This window comes from Pipra filicauda, unplaced genomic scaffold (genome assembly GCF_003945595.2).
Source record: "Pipra filicauda isolate LSUMZ 115617 unplaced genomic scaffold, ASM394559v2 scaffold93_size3172892_pilon, whole genome shotgun sequence".
Classification (NCBI taxonomy): Eukaryota; Metazoa; Chordata; class Aves; order Passeriformes; family Pipridae; genus Pipra; species Pipra filicauda.
The window spans coordinates 1,073,250-1,095,385 of NW_024105131.1; the positions used below are offsets into that span (position 1 = coordinate 1,073,250).

Consider the following 22,136-nt stretch of genomic DNA (forward strand, 5'->3'; position numbering starts at 1 on the left):
ACCCCCTCCATTGCTCCTGTTAAACTGTGCTCCATACCTTCTGCTGCATTCCCTCTGCCACCAGTCTGTAGTATGTCTCTCTCCCTCTGACCAGGTTCCCAATCCTGCACACAGATTTCCCAGTCTCTCACCTCTGGCAGAATACCAGCCCTGCTGCTCCTTCCTCATCCTCTTAGTCAACATCTTCACCTTTGCCTGCTTGTCTCCTGCAGCCCCCACTACATATTCCTGAAGCAGGACCTCAGCTTCAAAGACCTCTATGTTTTCTACTTCCTGTCTCACTTTTCTACATCAAACCAGAAGCAGAATTCCTGTGGTACTTTAGACTATATGTGGACTTTTACTTACAAAGGAGCCAGTGGCTTAACACTATTCTGTGGGTATCTATGTGTGTGTAATACCTGGTTACCATTCCCTATCCCTTTCTGAAGAATAACCTCATGTCAAAAGTCTTCATGAAAACGCCTTGGACAGAACAGCAGATTCACAGTAACATGAAGATAGAAAGGACTTAGGGGGTCAGACCACAAAGTCCACAAGCTCTTGCTTGAAGTACTTGTGCTAAAACTGGCTCTGGTACTCCAACTGAAGGCAAGGGGAAAGTTAAATTTAAATCATATGAACAAAGTAATTTATTATGAAAGCATATAGACAGATGCTAGAAAACTGTTTTTCTGATGCCGAGAATTTTCAAAATCCCTTGCACTCCCCAGTCCTGACTAAAAACAGTCAGATTTGCTCCAGTTTTGCTCCATAATGAAGGCAATAGGGCCAACAGCAGACTTTCAGAGACTAAAGAAAAAAATCATATATACAAATCAGAAGAGAAAAATAGTTGAATCTTAGTGGAATTCAACAAGGGTTCATCAATGGACTTTTACATATCCATGTGAGTCAACAAAATGTGTCCTAATTGTGGTCACCAGTATCATAGCATGTATAATATTTGTAAATAGCTAGTATTATAATAATTGATCTATATTAGACTGGATATTAGGCAGACCATATTTTTAGTAGATAAAAAGATTCCCTTTGCATGGATGAAACTTTATTTTGTAATGCTGAAGCATGTTTTAAATGCAGAAGCACTCACCATGATAAATCCATTGAGTTTTCAGTTGAGAAATCCTGGATTATATTGGAATTACCAGGAAATAATTCAGACGGGATTAAAAAATGGTGCATAGTTTACAGGTGTTTTATACATGAGTTGTTTTGAAGCAGTTGCATTATTTGCAAGTCTAATAGCCTGTTCCCTACCTGGCAGAGATTGGGAATGCAGTCTAGTATGATTCTTCAGTGTTCTGTATTACAATTTTTGCCAAGTAATACCAGTACCCTTTATTTATTTATACACTGCAAGCAAAACTAGGCAAAATAGAGAAGAATGAATTTCAGAATGGTTTAGTAGCTGAAAAATTTATGACCTTTTGGGCTGCAAGTGTGAGAGCAGTCTGCCTCACAAAATTTTTGTCTTCCTTTCCTGCTAAAAAATCCAGAAACATCTTAAGGACAGCCTTTCTTACAGTATTTCTGTCTTGCTGTTGTTTAGGCAACTAGGATAGGACTAGGAGTAACAAAGGACTTACCTTGGAAATGCTACAAATGCAAACATACCCATGCCCTAATGAATTCAGTTCATAGCAGTTGAAATGGAAGAAGGAAAAATGACCACAGCACATTATACCCACCATGCAATGAACACAGCCTTTGCAATGGGACAAAACCCCATGCCTTCATGACAAAGTGACATCATGGAGTGGATGATCCTCCAGTATCTGTGGCATTGCAGGAGGTTGTCCAGCCTTGATTGTTCCCTGCACTGGGCAGACTCATGGGAGCAAGCTACAGCCCCTTTAAGACCATCCTTTTGCTCCAATGTGGTAAGTTCAGGACAATATTGATTTGTTAAAGATGGAGTTAGAAAAAGCTTCTTCTACTCTTATGGGAGAACTACTCCAAACTTCCTAGATACATGGAAGAATAGGAGTAATTTTACCTCCGTTAAAATTGTAGAAGATGTATTTTATTAGTAATATTAAGTGCTTAACACCTCTGCTGCATTTCAAGATGCTTTAAAAACATTGATGAATTCAGCCTTGCAGCTGCCATCTGTCTTTCTCCTGTAGCTTCAGACTCTCAGACTTTGCCATCCTTGGGGAAAAGATTATTACCTCTAAGGTGTTTGTCATTCAGGAGGAAGCTAATGACTTCCATTTATGTCTGATGATTGCTTAGTGGCTCTGGATCTTTAGCACTGCTCAGGTTTTCCTCATCTCAGAGCTTAGTTTACAGCACTTGCCTATTTCGTAACTGATCGTGACTGTTAATTTATAAAAGATTCCTGTTCGGAAGCAGTGTTTGTTTCGTTGATTGGAGTTGGAAGGAGGTCTCAGAAACTGTGAAACTGATTTAGCTGCTCCCTAGTAACAGAGGGATTTATCTCAAGATGTGGTAATTAAACTGGATGTTGAGGCTGCTTGGAAGAGGTTTTTTAAGGTAGAGGTCAAGTGACACCAGAATCAGAGGCATTGTGTGAGCTAGAGGAAGCGGGTGTTTTTTCAAGGCCACGTAGCCTGAGGCATTTGTGGAAATGGCTAATAACCACTCTGCTGAAAAGGAATGAGAAGTTTCCTGTCCTTATATTCTTAAGAGAAAAAAAAGCTCTAAGTGAAACAAGTTGGAAAAGCTAGTATGAAGAGATTTTAACACAAGCTAATTAGGGTTCACGTAGTGCTACTAACTGCAGAAGACAAGACTTCCATGTACAGACATTGAATTAGAAGTCATGCAGTCATTTGCATATTTTAAGAAACATGCTCCAAAACATCAGCCTGGGTTCTACAAAGGCTCCATTCCTGTCCAAGATGCTCCTGTGACCTCCAGTGGGAAATTTATGTTTGGGATCATCCCTCCTCTTCCTTTGATTTGCAAAGGTTTTATCTAGTTCTTAGGAACAGGATGAAAAGTCACAAAATAAACCCAAAAGCAACTCTGAAAATACCAATTTTTGCTACAGCATATGTACATCAATTATATATTTCTTATGTAAACAGCAGAGCCACACAATAAATAGTGTTTTCTTACCACTTTCCAGCTCAGCGCCCGCATATGTATCTTTAAACACATAGCCTAGATTGCACTTAGTGAAGCAGCTATCCAGAGACTATTTCCAAACCAACAGGTATCTGTATACTGTCAAAAACCCACTGATTCTAGTTAATTATTTAAGCAAATTACCAGAAGAAAAGATATTTTTTCAGCACAGACATATCTCCATATCATTTTGTTAATAGTAGAATATTTTTTCAGAAAAGGTGTGAAGAAAGTGAAATTGTGTCTCTAGACAGCCACAAAATAGGCTCACCTTCTCACTCCCCTTCTGCTTACCCCTTTCTTTTGTATTGTGCACTTGAGAATTTACTGACTTTAATTCCAAAATGGTATTACATGGGGGATCACATCATCAAAATGAGTAAGCAAAATCTTCCTTTGCAGGAGAGATTAAGTAACCTCCAGCTCTCTACTCAACAGAACTGGCCCCTACTCCATTCTAGATCATCCAAAACTGAAGGAAAAAATAGTGTGAAGAAAAATGTTCCTGTATTTTGGCATTGTGTCTCCAGTCCAGTGCACATGAATGATCACAAATTGTGTCAGATCCTCGAGGACACAAAACTGAAGGGAATGATGTGGATTACCTAGTCCAGGCCCTTACAGTGAACTTGAATTGGTATAAAAAACACATATCTGATTTCATCCCAGGCAGAGGGAACTTTTCTTAATTTAAGTCCAACTGTCCAATGTAGTCATTGAACACTACAGCTTCAGGCAAAGATACCAAAGTCAAATCCAAAGGACTTGGTGCAATTGAACAATGACATGACAAAGGTTTCAGAGTCGCAGTCTAGGCAGGTCAGCTTGATACTAGCATGGGCAGACTAGACCTTGCTGAGCATTGCCTGGACCTTATAGTGCTGCTTCAATGTGCAAAGCTTGCTGAGATGGTTCTCCACAGTGCAGCATTGTGCAGTATTGGGGTACCTTAGCTACATGTGATGATCCTTTGCAGAGGGAAGAGTTTGGTGCATAATGCTTTACTGCTTGGCAACCTCAAGTAATAGTAGATTCTTTTCTTCAGCAAGACTTTGATTCTCTTTAGAAGCCTTCTAACTATGGGTTTTCTTTTCACTTTCTATCTTCCTTGTGCTCTTAGATCCTCTAAGCAGAGTGTATTTGAAACCAAAAAATCCATCTGACTCCTTGAGTACCTACATAAATGCTAACTACATTAGGGTAAGTAAATGTACAGTCTTCATGAACTTTTGAGACAATATTTTATTGCCATGTGAGTAGCTGACTTTTCCAGGTGCCACTCACTTTATTCCTACCCATCATCATTCATAATTCCAGGTCTGTCTAGATAAGTGTGATAGAAATAGTTTCATGAGCCATTGGTAACAAAGATCACATAGCCATGAATGTACTAAAATGGTTGCAATAAAAAAAAAATTATCAAATAGTTTATAAAAAACATTAAGAAATACATGCATTACTATTTGTTTACTTTGCCATTTACTGTTTAATATTGTCTTACTGCCTTATAATAAAGAAAAGAGGGTTACCTTTTAACAGTAACAGATACCAATATTTTCAATATATCAATTGATATATTGAACTGAAATCAACAGTTAAGTAATTAAATAAATACTGTAATAAGTTTGTGAAAAGGAGCATAAACAGATATGTTAAATATACATGTGCCCACAACACACAGTTGTTCACATTTTACTCCCTTTATTGGTCACATGACACAAAGCCTTCCCCAGCAGGAACCCTGTTGGAAAGCATTATTTCTAAGTGTCAGCTATGTTATAGTCCTTGATCTCACACACACACAGAGCTTTCTTGAATTCATGACACCATGTATGCTAAATAGACTACTAAGAAACTACTTCAGTCATGTTTTAGGAGTGTAGTCCTCTTACCTGCAAAATTAAATGTTTTGATTAGAGTTATTATCCAGATCCTCAGCTGGAATAAATGTAATACTGCAGCAGAAATTTGGCCCCAGAGCTCTACAGTGGTGTTGCTTATTTAAATAACAGTACATTAATATATACATACATCCTCCATACATCCCCCATGCCCCTTACCCTGCCTCACTTTGCATCCTGGACTTTCAGCATTCTGTAAGAAGGCATCATCATCTAACTAAGCAGAGCAGTTCTCTTTGGAGAACAGCTCTTCCGTGAGCAGGTCACGTTTTGAGTCCTCTTAGGTCTCCCTTTTCCCCATATCTCCACTCTTCAGGCCCACTTATGGTGATTTCTCCTGCTGCAAACACCAGTTGAACTGCCAGCAACTGTAGAAAAAATACAACCCAGCAATGAAATGAAATTTCCCACCCATGTATGAAAAATCATTAGGCTTGCTGGATCCTGACAGACCTGTCTTGGACAAAGTATGTTCGGGCAGGTTGGTGAGTAGAAGGACAGCTGAGGATCTATCCCATTGGTTCGTGCAATGAGTAACAGCTGTCAGGGAGAAAGGCACCCAAAAGGAAGACCCAAGGCTAGAGGCTCCCACACCATCTCCAGCTGTTCTCCACTCACTCGTTCCCTTCAGACATTGCCAGGCTCTCCAGCATTACTGTTGTGATCCCTGTTATTGCACAAACTCATAACTTCTCCTTTTCACCCTGAAAATAAGAATTCATTGTCTTGTTTTTCCCATTTCTTCTTGGCTTTCCCTCTCCTCTGCTTTCCCACTATTTGCCTGACCTTTCTTTGACCTCCTACACAGTTGTATGTGTCTTGGGACTCCCTATACTGATATGTTGTCCCTCCTATAAAGTCTCATATAAAGGCACTTCTCCCTTAGCAAAGATGCATAGCAGAGCCTGTGACTCCACAAGCATTCATGTATTTTAAATCTTTCTTTTCGGTCGTGAATCTTTGTAGAAACCAGTTTTATAGTTCTCGTTTTCTTTCCTGTATCTTGTTGACTATAAGCTATCTTGTGAACACTGCTGCAATATAAATCATAGGTTAAAGGGATGGATGATGGAAAGCCCCAGCAACTTGGAGAATGGAGTAAGCCAAAAGAAACCAAGTAAGCAGGGAAATTTTAGAGGATTAATGTGTTCTCAAGACCACTGAAGTTCATCAAATCAGTAGTTTCCAGAGGAAAAACTGTTCTACTGAAAAATTTCTGATCTGCTCTACTGTTAGTCATAACTGCTTTCAGTTCAAATAACTTTTTTATTTCAGAATAATTTTTCTGCACTTTTAGAACATTCACCTGCAATATTGATTGACCACATGAATTTAAAGTAAATGCTTTTTTGTTTGTTTCTAAACCAGGGATATGGAGGTAAAGAGAAAGCTTTCATTGCAACTCAGGGACCCATGATTAATACCGTGAATGATTTCTGGCAGATGGTTTGGCAAGAAGACAGCCCTGTCATTGTTATGATCACAAAGCTGAAAGAAAAAAATGAGGTATGACAACTATCCAAACTGAGAAATTATTCCTACGGCTGCGTACTGTATAAAGGACCTTAGCAGATATGGAAGGAAGCTAGCAGATAACCAGCTCTTAAAGGATCTGTTTATAGTCTATGGTGGGGTAACCAAATACACCAAGTGCAATCATGTAGGCACCATAAGAGATGTATTAAAAAAAAAACACAAAAAGGAATTCTGTTTTCTATATCTGTGCTGTTGGGTTTGTAAATTTATAAGAAACAACTCATTTACCTGTTGGTCACTTCTGTACTTCTTTTTACTTTCTTGTATATGAAGACTAGATGGTTAATATTATGATTAGAATTTTCCTGACGTGGTGGAAGTTTGCACTTTGCTATAATGGCAAGTTTTTAATCCATTCCAAATGTTACAAATCTTCTGGACCATCCCAGAAATACAGTTTGGGCTCCCAGAAGTCAACACTGTGGAGGAGCTTAGCCAGAATGGAAATACATGGCTGTTTACTTTAGTACCAATTAGAGGTGACAATTGCATTTTAATGGCTAATGGCCAACTAACTGCCTGGTATACATTCTGTGGCTTTTGCATCCATTCTGAACTACATCTTCTATAGCCTTAATGAATATTCAGGTAAATTTTTGTCAGGCTTTCCTTGTTTCTGACAGAGTCCATATTTCTGACTACCAAGCATTAGGAACAAAAATCACTCTCCCATGCAGAGGGCCAACACAAAACTCTGTTTTGGAAGACTGAATGTTAAAGGAGTGGTTTACAGGGCTTGAGGACAAGAGCAAAATAGAAATAAAGGAGTTGGACTTTTTTCTTGAGTCCAAAATGCTAGACTTGGTAACAATTCCCAGCTCTAGGTAGGTGCCTCAATCAAGTCTCAGCACTTTACCAGGTAAGCACCAGGGCTGTGTTGACCCTGCTACACTCACACCCCTGCTCTTCAAACTCATGTGCATGTGAGGATAGAGCAACAGTGTTTATTCAAGCAAAGTTTCCAGTCTGAGTGATCAGGGGACCAAGAGTATAAGTGTGTTCCCAGAGCTCAAACTCACTGCCCCATTTAAATGTGGACTCAGTAGACCTACTCTTCTCATACTCTTCAACCCTGTTTGTCACTGTGAGTTTGGACTTCTAACACAAGCTTAAAATCCAGGGGATTTTAAGAAACTGTATGTAAAAAGTAGGTTGGTCCTGTAAAATGTCCCAGGATGTATTTCCAAACCAGGTGCCATTTTGCACTAGACTGTTCAAACAACTGTCCAGAAGTCTACATTTAAGATTAAACATGAAAGCATAGCAAACTTAGCCCAGCCTAATCAACCAAAAGAGTAAGTATTTCAGTGAGGAAATGCTGACTGTTTAAACACTCACATCTGACACTGTGTAAGAAGAATGACTTGAAAGAAGTGCCCAGTGGTTTTCATCATGTCAGGAAGCCCTGTGTTTACCTGAGTTACGCAGGCTCTAGGCACTGGTGTTTATCGGCATTGTTGTGCCTGGCAATGGTAATTTCCTCCTAATAGAAAGGGTGAGGAATCTCAAGGCGTTCCCAGGCTATATAGAGAGGCTGTGTTTGTGCAAGCTGTCCTGCCTTGTCTAGAAACCTAAGGACTCTCCCACTGTTAGCAGGTTCCTCCTGAAATTTTTCTTGCTATTGAAAAGAGAACAGCTTAGTTATTGGGCATGCTCAGCATATTATCTTCACTGTTAAAATATTGCTCTCTGTAAAGAAGGTAAGAACAGATGTTATTTAGCATGATAGCACTTGATATTTTTTTTCTTCTCCATGGTCTGCTTTATTTCCATTATTTTCAGGAAGGTAAATCTGCAGTATACACACATACAAATACCTTCATATCTGAAAGCATATTCATCCACATCCACCCCTGAACAAATAAACCTCTATACCTGACTCTCGTGTATAAGCCATATTCCTCAGTTGGTAGAACACCAGTCAGCCTCCATTTGAGCTATAATGTACTGTAATGTATGAATTAATGTATAATGAAGAAGCTCTCAAATGACAGACACATGAGAAACCTTAATCTCAACAATAAATTTATTTATTTTACATAAGTAAAATTTTTAGACATTAGTGTCCTAGTTCAATATATCGATGTAACAAATTTGCATTAGCAATGGGAATTGTGTGAAATGATGATGAATAAAGGTTTCTGTAGATTTACTTCCATATATCGGATGAAAAAATGGTTAAGATTTGCTGTGGTAACAGTTTTTGCAAGATGGATGAAGATATAATATGAATGTAGAGTGCTGAGCAAAATATTAATTTCAGCTGTACAAAGAAAAAATGCAGCATTAAATGATTGGATTTTCTTTCTTTTTCATTCTGAAGTCTGATTGAAAAAAGAGGATTGATTTGTAAGGAAGGATAATGCTGAAAGAACTATGGGTGCTCTGATATTTTAATCAGAATTTGTAAAACCTATCCTCAAAACTACACAATGTCTGAACAAAATGAAGATCTACCTGCGCGAGGAGAGTCCATAGAAAAGGAACTGTAATTTTAATACTGGGAAATTTTAATACTGGGAAATTTTAATACTGGGAAAAACATCTCATCTAGCAATCTAGGTATCCCCCCTGCTCACTCCAGAGTGTGATCCATCCCACTCTTAAGAGGATGAGGTAAATCACTAACTGAAGGCGACCATCTCTAATTCGTAGTAATATTTTAAGACACAATCTTACAAAGCTTTACTCACAAGGCAAATATAATCTTCATATATTACTGAGTTTATTCAAGACAACTCAGCTGGTTTTTGTAGTTATACTATGTACTCCATAAATAATATGCATTTAGTCTGCCTTCAAAACTTACCAGCAACTTTACCTGTTAACCAGGAAACGTATTTTGGGAAGCATAAGTAAAGAATACTGTGCAATTCTGCATTCTGCAAGTAGAAGGGACTAAGACTGACAGATGCATGTTTATTCAACTCAGATAATGTAATTTTTTTTTAACAGTCAGTAATTATCTAGGACGATCTTGTTAACTCACTGTTTAAAGCTCATATATTTCATGTAACACTTTGTCCCTCAGTTTGTCTATAGGCATGCATAGCTGAGTAGATTTGGAAATTTGGAAATCCTACCTTCTACCTTTAACACATAAGCCTCTTTGAAAATTACTTATTAGTTAAGTTGAGTATTGATACCATAGCTATATCTTAAGTTTTAGAAGAACTTAAAAAGATTTGGTCCTAACTTTGAGGATTTTAGTATATGAAGGCAAATCCTGCAATCCCTCTTGAAGTATACCTCTCCTGCTTGAGTTAGTATGACAGTAAATAGAGGGGAGGAGTGAAAAAGGATTCCGGCATTGAAGCTTTGTTGTTATTATTTGTTACTGTTGTGTGTTGTCCTGGTTATTGGGACATTTAATGTGTAAACTTGTAGGCATAGCTATATGGAAAAATACACAAGAAGCAGAGTTGAAGTAAAGCAACTGCACGTTTAAGAATTGTTAAACTAATTTTGTTCAGGGTCCACATCCAGGGAATGTAAAGCAGGTAAATGTTGTGTCACATGAGAGAGCCTTCCTCCATCCAACAGAATTAGGGACCAGGATGCAATAGGAGCACTTCTGGCAGGTTAAAAATAGATTGTGGCAAATTGCAAGTGCCAGGCCCAAATCAAGGCAGGGCCAGATCCCACTCAGTTATGGAGATCCACTTCAGGAGTGGTCCCATGAAGCTTGGCACCCAGCAAGCATGGGATAGAGCATGCCAGGAAACAGGACAGGGAATGCAGGGAGCCTAAACCTTCACCCCTGTTACAGAGGGAAGGACAAAGGCTGAAATCAATTAAAAGTCATGTGAGATACTGTTTCTTGTATAAACTTTATGGTTGTCAGGGAATTTTGGTTTATTTAAAAAAAAAAAAGGTCAGGCACTAGATCGGAAATAAGTGATCATTTATTACAACAAAGTTAACAACTTTGAAAGATGGCAGGAAGATGAAAACTTCCACATGAAAGTAAGAAGATTCCCAAGGGTGCCTTGCTAGTTGGTTAGGATTTTTCCTTTTTTTTTAAACTAAAGTATCTTTCAAAAAATCCTACTCATAACTGTTATTTGTTTGCTGACTACAGAGGGGATTGTACACTCAACCCCAACTCACAAAATACGTGACCTATTTACCTAGTTAGAAAGTGCTGTATAAATCAATATGCTGAAAGGGAAACTGCAGTCTGAAAGTAGAGCAAGGAACAGAATCAGGACCAGCAGAAAGAACAAAGAAAGACTGTGTGAGTATAAGAACAGGTGAATTCTTCCTTTTTTCTGATATATACGATATGCAATGAGTTTTTACTGATTGTGGACATGAGGCTGAACACCAGACTTCTCATCCACTGTGTCTAACTTTTGAACAGGTTTAAAATACACCTACTGGAGACCTTTACAATTTTCTTTTATGTTCAAGTATCAACGTGAGGCAGTTTACTTTTTTTGGACAATGGTCTTGAGATTTTGTAAATTATTTTCCTTATGTCTGATAACTTTATCCCTCCCATCTCCATCTTTATCCCATTTTTGCAATGAACTTTCAAAAACATGTTAATTCCCCCAAATACCTATCTTAGAAATGCCTGAACCAGTTTATCGAACCTGTGTTTTCAAGGCTATTTTGGAAAGCAGTAACAAACAGTATTTTTAAAAGATGCACAGCAACAGTGTTAAAAATAATCCATTGTATCTCACTAAATGTAGATGAACTGTTAAATGAAAGTTATTTTAATGAACAGCCACATTTCATTGTCCACCCAGCACAAGTTGCCAATTCCATTTCTGGGAAAGAGTCAAGAAAAACACTCTTCTGGAGTGCCTGAAGGCTTTGTAGTGAGCAGTCACTGCTCACATTTATCAAGAAGTCTCAGGAGTTTACTCAACTATTGTTGATTGTCAGGGTACAATTGTGTATTTAGACTTTTCTTTTTCCCATATTAGCACTGAAAACTACACTCCCAGGGAAGGGCACGAACTGCAGATCTGGCAGATGATAGTAGCTATACATGTCACATGGGTAGACTGTGGAACTTGTGAACATTCTTTTTCATTCCAATTTCTGGGTATTTTATTGCCATTCTTGATCTCTTCGGGGAGACAGCAAATTTAGGATGTTCGAGTAATTCTGCAAAAGACAGGATTTGAACGAAACCAGTCAGAATGGTCAGCATTATTTCAGAAAATGTGGCTTTCACACACCTTACACTATTAAGGTAATGAGCATCTATTTTTAGAAAAGTATTTATACAACAGAGGTGATTCAGTTCAATTCGCTATTGGGTTATCCAGTAGAGTAGTAGCTTAAATATTGCACCTGGTGGTAAAGCCTTGCATTTCACTGATTGTTTTTCTGGATCATTTTTAGCAGGACTTACTGGGAGTTATGCTTTATGGAAATTAATTATATTAAAGGGATTGTTTAATTTTTATGCATAATGTAAGCTGCTGTCTACATGTATGCTAATTGCTTCAGCAACAGTTTGTGAGGAAGTACAGACAAGTTCTTTCTGGGATTCTTAGTGTTCTCTTAGTGTTTTGTTTGGTTGGTTTGTTTTTGTGGGTTTTTTTACCTGTGCATTGGATATTAAAACAGAATGTTTTCTTTAATTGTTGCAGTGTTTTTCTTATTCAATGAACAAGTCAGACTGGCCAGCATTATTTCAGAAAATGTTACTTTCAAATATCTTACACTCTTAAGGAAATAAGCATCTATTTTTTAGAGAAGCATTTATGCAACAGGGATATATGTTTTCACATAGCCTGTAGAGATACTCTAATTGAAATGAAGTTACAGTTGACTTGAAGATAAGCAAACTATTTCAGGGGAAAAATAAAGTGGTTCATATTCTAAATACTATTTCTTCATCTTCTTTTTAGTAGAGGCTTGTCAGATACATTGCTGAAATAGTATAACACTACTGATTCATTAAGAATTCTGTATACAGTTTTGTGTAGCTCTAGCAAGATTGATGGATTTTCTTAACATTCATTTCCAGAAAGTTCTATGGTAAACAACTCAGATTCTTCAAAATACTTGAACATGCATATTGAATTCCATTGAATTCAGTAAGATCTAAGGGCACATTTACATGCTTTCTTGTATCAGGGCCCAAGAGTAAAGAGGATAAGAAGTCCTATGAGGAGAAGAAAAATCCTGAATCTCTTACTGAGAAGGAAATCCCATTTGGAAAGAGAAAACTTTATAAGTTTAATTTTATGAATTAAAGAATATTCTAGGAAGTTTGAATGTGGAAAATAATTCCTTTAACTGAACTTCATTGAGGTTTTAAGAATAAAAACAGCTGTTCAAAGTGTTCAGTGATAGAGATCTATATTTGAAAAACTCAAATCCTGAAAACCAGGCCCACATCATTAAGAACCCTGCAATATCTTATTTAGGAATACTTCAGACATGAATCATACCTCAGTTGAATTCATCGGAACTTTCCAGAAAAATACATTCTGTGTAAAAATTAGATATGAATATGGCTACAGGATCCAGTTTGTTGATGACATTTATGCTTGCTTTACAGAAATGTGTGCTTTATTGGCCAGAAAAAAGAGGAATCTATGGGAAGGTTGAAGTCCTTGTTAACAGTGTACAAGAATGCAAGAACTACACTGTCCGTCAACTTACAATAAAGGTAACAATCTGCATCTGAGAGACATCATTCATAATGCTTTATTTTTTTTAATGTTAAATGATGTTAAAATGTTGGTTTGTTTAAAGGGCATACATTTTTGCAGGAGGAGTAACTGAGCTAAGAAGCTCACAGCTGCAAGGTATTGTTGGGACCAAAGTACTGGAATACTTACGGTATTTCCACTTTGTATCGCTCTGACAATAAAAAAGGCTTCAAAAAGAGTGCAAGTTTCACTCTCATAAATTACATTTGTTTTGGGGCCCTTTTAGCATTGCCAAGGCAATGTAAAGGGATTTTAGTTAATGAAAGAACTAGTATCTAAAAAAGATACGCTGCTCATGTTGTGTCCTGAGTGCATCTATAACCCATTTGAGAAGCTAAAAATACAAATAGTATATAAGGAAATCTTCATGCTTTCATGATTCTGACTAAACATTAATTGTGCAAAATAAGGTAGATGCTCCTATTCTGGGTTACTCTCCATATTACACTTACCTGCTATCAGACTGATCTGCTGCTCCTGACGTAGCATTACAATAAGTAATGGATTGGGAAAATTTATTTGGTGTTGCAGCCCCAGCACTGAGAAGTGAGCCGAAGTCATATCGTCCAATACAAATTACCCAAGCCCCTTTGCTTGTTGAAGGAAGTGGTAGCAGCCTCTGTTGGAGAGAATAACTGGACACACTGGGATGTCTGATTAATCTAGAAGGGCAGTTCTTCTGCATCTTTATCTTAAGTACTCTTAATTTTAATATCAGACCCTTAAGATAATGACCTTAAAGGGTAGAAATATATAATAATTTAGAAATTCAGAAGCTTAGATCAAGCTATTCTCTCTAGGTATTATTGCTGATATAACACAGTCCTCCAAATATTCCCAGTTGAAAATACAGTCATGAAGTCAGTAGTTAGATGGACAAAGCAGAACTTACACAACTGTTAAAAAACAAGTTTTGAGGTGCACAAACCCTTCCCACAATTGGGTGCCTGGAAGCATATCTGTTCCCTGCAATTGCATCCTCCAAGTCTAACAAAAAAAAAATTGTTAAATCCATCTTAACATTTTTACTGTCTTTTTACCATAACGTTGAAAGAAATAGAAGGAATTATTCCCTACCAATGTTCCTATACAATCTTCATGTTATTTTCAGCAAGGGAGTCAGTCCCAGAGTGTGAAACACTACTGGTACACATCCTGGCCGGACCACAAAACCCCTGACAGCGCTCAGCCTCTGCTGCAGCTCATGCTGGATGTAGAAGAGGACAGGGTGCAATCACCGGGCCGAGGGCCTGTCATCGTTCACTGCAGGTAATTAACTGCCCAAAGCAAGGCCACAGCAAATCACATCAAACAGTCCTCCTAAGCAAAGAATGTATTTGGGGAAGAGCAAAATTCCGCAGTTCCTCCTCATGCTAATTGACTTTGTCAGTTCATATCTGAGGACTTGAGTCTTGGAGAGAATTCCCCTGTTGCTAGCAAATCACTTCTGAACTGTTCCCTGTTTCTGCTAGTGAACTCTGCTTTTGAAAGACCAGCTGGAAAAATTATTTTCCTTTTGTTTCTTATTTAGGATTTGCTTACTTTTTTGTGTTGTTGCATGATTACATACCTAATTCAGATGCAGTGCCCTGTGACAGGTTGGCTAAAATATTGCAAAGCAAGTCAATTTTAAAGAGCAAACATCACGTACAAATTTGGAGACCAAAACACATCAGTACTACAATTTGAGAACATTTTCACAAAGGTAATTGGTTGGATATTCAAAGGCAAAATGTTATTCAGTACTCAAGAGCAGAGTGTAACTCACACAAATTGTCATGCACCAGAGAATGTCCTTCTAATAATTCTAATTTAATTCTATTTTATTACTTTATATTGATTCATTGCCCTATGTTGCAATTTAAGTAGTAGGAAGTAGCACTGGATTTGTTATACTGGTGGAAAGAAGTAGAGGAAGCAAAATAAAAAGTAAAAATAAAATCTGTTTCCTTACTTGCTTTGTCTCCTAACTGTGATGATACATCTCTTACAGTTGGGATAGTACCTTTTTTTCCTAAAAGTACATTAGAGCAGAACTAGTTAGCAGAACTAATCTTGAACAATTTCTTTTCAACTCCATATTTAGGAGATTTAGAGAAATGAAAGCCAGATTTGAACCACCCATCATTTTGAAATTTTCAAAGCTAGAATGTGATGAATAAGCAGCTTTTCCAAATTTTATGTAGCTGTTTTTATCAGGAATTGTAGTTTCCCTGAACAATGCAGAAGTCCATGGATGGCTACTCAAAGTCCCATTTTTCTAGTAAGGATCTTCAGTAATGAAGGTCTTCAGGAGAATGGCATGTGTGATATGACAGTAACGTCTGTAATCATGACCAGGAATTTATTAATGATTAAATACAGATATCATCTCAGTTGTGATTAAAATTCATAGTTCTTCAGTGACATCTCAGCAATATATATATTCACTACACTATGGTCTACAAAACTCAGTCACACTCCATTTTCTAGTCAGTGTGACTCTAGTCACACTCCATTTTCTATCTGAGTGAGAGGGCTATGAAGATCTGGACGCCAACTCCGTGTTTTAACTATTTTCCTCACATTTTCATGCCATTCAGCATGACAGCGATGAGCTGCACTAAGTTCCACATTACTTAAACAAGAAACAGAGTGGGGCAGAGATTCTCAAAAGTGTTGAAGGCTCAGGGATAAAAATAATGCCAAAATGCCTGTTTCCCATCAGGCATCAAGAAAACCTGGAGAGCTACAGCACCAAATCCTTCTGCCTCCTGCAGAATCACATGAGAGAGAGTTAACTTCATCAGCATGGGTCTAGGTCCTTTTTGCCTTCATGGTTAGAGATATGGTTAGTGGAACTCCTGTATACTTTGAGGGCTTTAAACATAAAGCCACACTGACTTTTGCCTTTAGGTGGGCTTTTCCACCATAATGATGTGCATATCTCCATCATTTGCTTGGACTGGGCCAGAGAATACTTGGACTTTGTGGTGCTAATGAAGATTGTTTTTCTTACCATACACTTGTATGCAAACTGGAAAAATGTCTCACAATTACCCACAACAACTGGATTGCTGGAACAGTGCACACTTTCATTTCACTCAAAGAAAGTGAGCTGAGAAGCCAGCCTTGCTGGTCATGCACCCAGGAACTGTGGGTTCTAGAAATTCCATGTTTCATATTTTTAGTGTTTTCATATCTATTTAGTGTTTTGCACTTAACTCCTTGATCTGTGAATTCCATTCCCCTATCAAATATGCCTTCTTTTCAGTGCTGGTATAGGCAGAACTGGATGTTTTATTGCCACGGCCATTGGTTGTCAACAGTTGAAGGAAGAGGGAGTTGTAGATGCATTGAGCATTGTCTGCCAGCTACGAGTGGATCGGTGAGTTCCAGAAGAACCATAAATCAGTGATCATTCTGAAATGATTCTGAAATCATCACTGAAATGATTTAGTAATGATCAGTAATGATTCAGTAACGATTCTGAAAACCTTTTCACAGTTGGATGTTGCTTTGCATTCTGCTTTATGCATGATCTCACTAGGACACAAGAGATGTGGGGCAGTCTGGAGATAAAGGATTATCTTCAAGCCTGGATTGACAGGGACATCCAGGCTCACTCAGTGTGTAGTTTCTTTGAGCACTGGAGAAAGGCAAATCTGGTGCTGTTGCTATTCCCTCAGCTGTGCTGGGAGTCCTTTTGAATTGAGCTGGCAGATTTCCTCAGCCTAAGAAAATAGCAAGGCATTTGTTGCACAGTTTTAAGTCAGTTCAATTCCCTGACTGAATTCACAGCTTGGGAGAAGGAACAGTGTAAGGCACCATTGTTGCAGAGTGCTTTGTTTTGTGAAACCATGGCTGAAGAGAGATTTGTGTTGGAAAGGAGGATGTGGGTATTGTGCACAATGGAAACTATTGGTTTGGTTGTATGTTTCTTTCTTATTCCGCCTAGGGAAACAGGGTTTTTTATAAAGTAAATAAACAGGATTGAACTAAGAACAGAGAATTCTCCTCTCCTACTCACCTTGCAAGTATCTTAACTGCTCCTGACATGCATTTCTTCTTTAAATGGAAAAAATCCATATGAGTGCAAATGCTGAAAAAGAGCTTAGGTCAAAGGGGCAATACAGAATTTTTGTGTTCTGAAGAGCCTTGAAAGGTACTGGAACCATGAATTGCAGAAGGACTGGAATCCATATAGTTGAACGTGTTTATGGATCACCTCCTCTGCCTTCCCCTCTCATGCGACTTCATCGTACTAGAGATCGTAATGCGATCTTTACAGGGCAACATGAGCCACTTGGAGTGTACAATTCTCCAAGGGAAGTTACTGACCTAAAAATCTCAGCAACAAAATGAGATGGAAATGGTGAGGGAAAAATGCTTAGTCTGTTTTAAATTATCAACTCCAAATTTCCAACACTCTTTTCTGATTATCTGTTCACCTTATTGAAAAAGGTTTGTAGTGTTCTCCTCTTTTTTAGTATTTCTGTTATGAGATAACCTTTTTCTTATTGCTTTTACACTCCATTGTAGATAAGTGGAAGCAAACTCTGGTTTCAGCTGCATCATTTTAATGTCATTATTTCAGACATAAAAAAATAAGCCAAATTTTCAGCATTATAACTGACAACACAATTTCACTGAGTGGATCTGACTAAAGAACTTTCTTATACATATTAGTATCCTAGATAAACTTAGAAAGAGAATGGAAATCTGACCCAAATATAACATTCATAACAGCAATCTCCGTGACACAAAGCTTGTTATAAAGCATTGGTTTTTTGCAGATTTCTGTATTTTTTCAAGTTTCAGATTATATAAATAGACTCCAGAGATCTTGCTTTTCAAGCATTGCCTGAGACGAAGAGTATGTCCCTATTGTAATTTTTAAAGACATTTTTCTGGGTAAAACTCAGTAACCAAAACCTCTTTTTTCTTTTTTTTTTTTCCAATTGACCATATTGCAGAATGAATCTCACTCATGTGGCAGTCAGTTTATAGCAAGGATTACTAAGGCAAAGCTTAGTGGCCCCTAAACACTACAGTAGCCACTGCCAGCCCTAGCAGACTGCAGGTCCATAAAGTGACCAGGTATCACTGTTGCATGGACAAAGCTCGATGGGACCAGCCTCCCCTGATGTTCCAGTCCTGACATGGTGGTTATTGGCAGGCGGTGTATGAGACAGAGCCTTTACATCTGTCATGAAGCTGGCAAATGAACTAAAGCCCTCTAGACTTGGCTGCAAGAGCTGGCTGTGGCCATCCATAGCTGTGTTGCACTTTACGTACCAGCACGACCAACATTAGCAATGGAGTAGAGCAGGAGCAGTGCTGAGGTTGTCTTCCTCATTATGCTGGTGAGCAGCTAAGCTCCAATTTATTCTTTGTGCATCAGATTGCCCTCATAAAAAAGAAAAAAAGAAAGTTCAGCAGAAAAGGGTGGTTTTATCGGACCACCTGGGATCCAGAAACCTGGCTAAGAGGTACACTGACTATTTCATCCATGATATCTGACCCCGATTAGGTTCCTGGACAGGCTGGCTCGTGCTCGGAGCTTCACCATCCAAATTCAGGTTACTGATGTAAATGAGCATACTCAGGCATATCCACTTGTGTGATCTTTTTATCACGTAGTTCCATGCCCACATTTCTACCAAAGAGAACCAAACAATAGGAGAAAAGAGCTGTGCTTGCGAGACTCACAGTGATGCTGTAGTGACTTACCAAAACATTTCTATTGCCAGGATATTCAGTAAAAACCAAACAAGCATCCAGACAAATCACATATGGTGGCAAAAAGTTATGTTGCAAAATAGTTTAATTAATTACCCTCCCTGGAAACAAAGTTTTAAATAAGGCTCCAATAGGGAATGAGACAGGACAGAGCTGTTCCTAGGTAAGTATGTCCAGGTACCACTTTCTTCTTAGCAGTTCAGTGTAAGTTAAGGGATGAACAAATCTGACAGTAATGGTCAGTGCTGAGCTAACATGAGGAAATGGAACACCCACTCAAAATCTTGACCCAGGATGGAAATACGGCCATGCTCTATGTGAATTTGTAGAAAGACAGACCCACAGGTCTGCTCGGCTTGCTTTTTTTCCCAGTTCATTTTTTATGTTTTGCAACAGAAACAGGAAATGTTTGATGTGAGGCATCTTTAAGACTTACTGTGACATCGAGAAACTTTGCACATTCTTAACCTTAAAGGCACATTCTTGGAATGACATCCGATAACTTTGTTCTTGGCTCCTCAGACAGGATGAAAAGAGTTTCCAGTGTGCGTCAATTCATTGTTGAAGTGCTTTGACCAATCGCTTCAGGTTAAAAAAAAATAATCCCAAACCCTACATCACATTCATTCTGGAGCAGACTGCATCCAGCTGCAGTAGCAGCAAACCAGAGGGCAGGGTAAAGGACCCTTTATGCACCCATTGCTACCCAAGCAAAGCTGGTCCTGGTCCCCAAGCCTTCAGGATACCAGGGACTGTTTCTTTTGAGCACCAGCCCAAATAGTCCCCAAGAAACTGAAAGCTCAACAGCTCACAGAGGAGCTGGCAGTGCAGGTTGGCAAAAGGATGAAGGCTGCACACCCGGAGGTGCTGTAGCTGTTGGTATATCCCTTCTGGGCACTAGGGACATGGGAGAGGAAACCTCCCTCCTTGAGCAGATTTCCTCCTGAAGTTCTCTTCCACACAGCTATTTGCACAAACTGATGTCTGGGGCTCACAGATAATTCCCTGCTATTAGATGTGAGCCTTGCACAAGAACAAAGGAGAGAAGAACTTGGGGATAGTGGTAGATGAAAAATTGGACATGAGCTGGCAATGTGCACTTCCAGCCCAGAAATTCAGCTCTGGGGTCCCCAGGACAAAAAAGGCATGGAACTTCTAGAGTGGATCCAGAGAAGGGCCATGAAAATGGTCAGAGGGATAGAACACCTCTCCTATGAAGGAAATCTGAGAGAAATGGGGCTGTTCAGCCTGGAGAAGAACAGGATCCAGGGACATATTTTTGCGGCCTTTCGGTATGAAAGGGGGCTTATAAGAAAGACAAAGAAAGCCTTTTTACCATGGTCTGTAGTGATAGGATGACTGGTAATGGTTTTAAACTAAAAGAGAGTAAATTTACATTGGGTATTAGGAAGAAATTCTTTACTGTGAGGGTGCCCAGAGAAGTTGTGGTTAGCATTCAAAGCTGGGTTGGATGGGCCTCTGAGCAACCTTCTGACTTAGTGGAAGGTGTCCCTGCCCATGGCTGGGGGTTTGGAACTAGGTGGTCTTTAAGGTCCCTTCCAACCCAAACAATTCTGTGATGCTATGGTTCTATGAATCCCATGTATAACAGCACTGACAAGGCTAAGTTGTCTGAACCTCTGTATAAGACTCAAGTGTCCTTAAGCTGACAGAGGTGTGCATTGGTTTGCCTATACAAGGTTCAGAAGCATGATAACATTTCGGTTATGCTTGCTAACAGAGCAAATGGGGTAGTGCTGGGCTCAGCCCAAGCCAGTCTTACACATGCCTTCTTGTCATGTACTTCAACAGAAGTAAGGAAGATGAAGGAGCAAGGATCACCACCTCAAACAGCCTAGTACAGTCAAACTTGTTTTAGCCTGCCCTTCCTGCTGAGTCCTTCTGCCTGGATATGTTTCCTTCCTCCACCCATTCCACACAGCTGATCTAACCTGGGAAGTGCACTCCCTTAGAGAACATCTTGCGGGAACGTCGATGGGGGAGACAGAGAGGGAAGCTGGCTGGAAAGGGGTTGTGTGGGCAAACCAGGATGCAGCAGTGATGAGAAAGAAAGGAGACTAGGCAGCACAGAGGACCAGAGCAAAGCCCTCCCATCACCTTCAGTCTCTGGCTGGATCTCTGGGTAGGGGACAAGCAAAGAGGCAAGCAGCTGAAGGCAACAGGCAGCCAAGAGTTATGAATCTGTGTCTTTGTTGGCAAAGCTAAGAGTCTGCTGCATTTTTACAGAATCACAGAATATGCCAAGTTGGAAGGGACCCACAAGGATCATTGAGTCCAATCCCTAGCCCTGCACAGGACCATCCTGAAGAGTCACACCATGTGCCTGAGAGTATCATCCAAAGGCTTCTTGAACTCTGTCAGGCTTCATGCTGTGACTACTTCGCTGGGGAGCCTGTTCCAGTGCCCAACCTGAGTGAAGAACCTCTTTCTAACATCCAACCTAAACTTCCCTTGACACCACTTCAGGCCATTGCCCCAGATCCTGTCACTGGTCACCACAGAGAAGAGATCAGTGGCTACCTCTCCTCTTCCCCTCACAAGGAAGTGGTAGACTGCAATGAGGTCTCCCCTCAGTCTCCTCTTCTCCAGGCTGAATAGACCAAGTGACCTCAGCTGCTCCTCAGGCGGCTTCCCATATTTTGTGCCAGATGAAACCATTTAAGGGCCAGTGATTTTGTTCCTAGGAATAGCATATCATAATAGACATGCAGTTCACTAAAAGATGTTCGACATTTGCCTGAGCTCATTGGGGGAACACAGACAGCTGGTCATTTGCTTAAAAAAGTAGATATTATTTTAATTATGATTTGCCTGCCACAGCCATTTACCCAGTAGCACTGAGGAAAATAAAAGGACGCTTTGTTGTAGATAAAGTTCTCTAATACTAAAGGATGATACTTTTTGAGGCAGTTTTACCATTTTTCAAGTAGCTTGGTATATCAGTACTGTATTTGTTGCTAGAGAGCTCATGGGAGTCTGTCCTTGTAAGATATCTGGCTTCAACAGTGCTCTGGATCCAAATATCTCACAAATTTGAATATTTCAATGAAGATATAACTGAAGCCAAACGCGATACATATCTCAATGTCTTCCTTCCCGCTAAGGCCATTTAATCTTTCATCATCACAAAGGTAGCTCATTGCTCCAGGGTACACTGAGGATGAACCGGGGACTTGTT

The 22,136-nt window shown here is 39.2% G+C and overlaps 1 protein-coding gene across 1 annotated transcript in view; it reads left to right on the forward strand.

Moving 5' to 3' along the window:
* The window catches only part of PTPRR (protein tyrosine phosphatase receptor type R), a 146,223-nt gene that overhangs the window by 121,983 nt on the left and 2,104 nt on the right, over positions 1–22,136 (forward strand). The window contains exons 11-15 of the mRNA XM_027721955.2: positions 4,217–4,296; positions 6,366–6,503; positions 13,063–13,173; positions 14,328–14,485; positions 16,470–16,583. Of these exons, the coding sequence (XP_027577756.2) occupies positions 4,217–4,296; positions 6,366–6,503; positions 13,063–13,173; positions 14,328–14,485; positions 16,470–16,583 (601 nt within the window). The remainder of the gene's footprint in view (positions 1–4,216; positions 4,297–6,365; positions 6,504–13,062; positions 13,174–14,327; positions 14,486–16,469; positions 16,584–22,136) is intronic.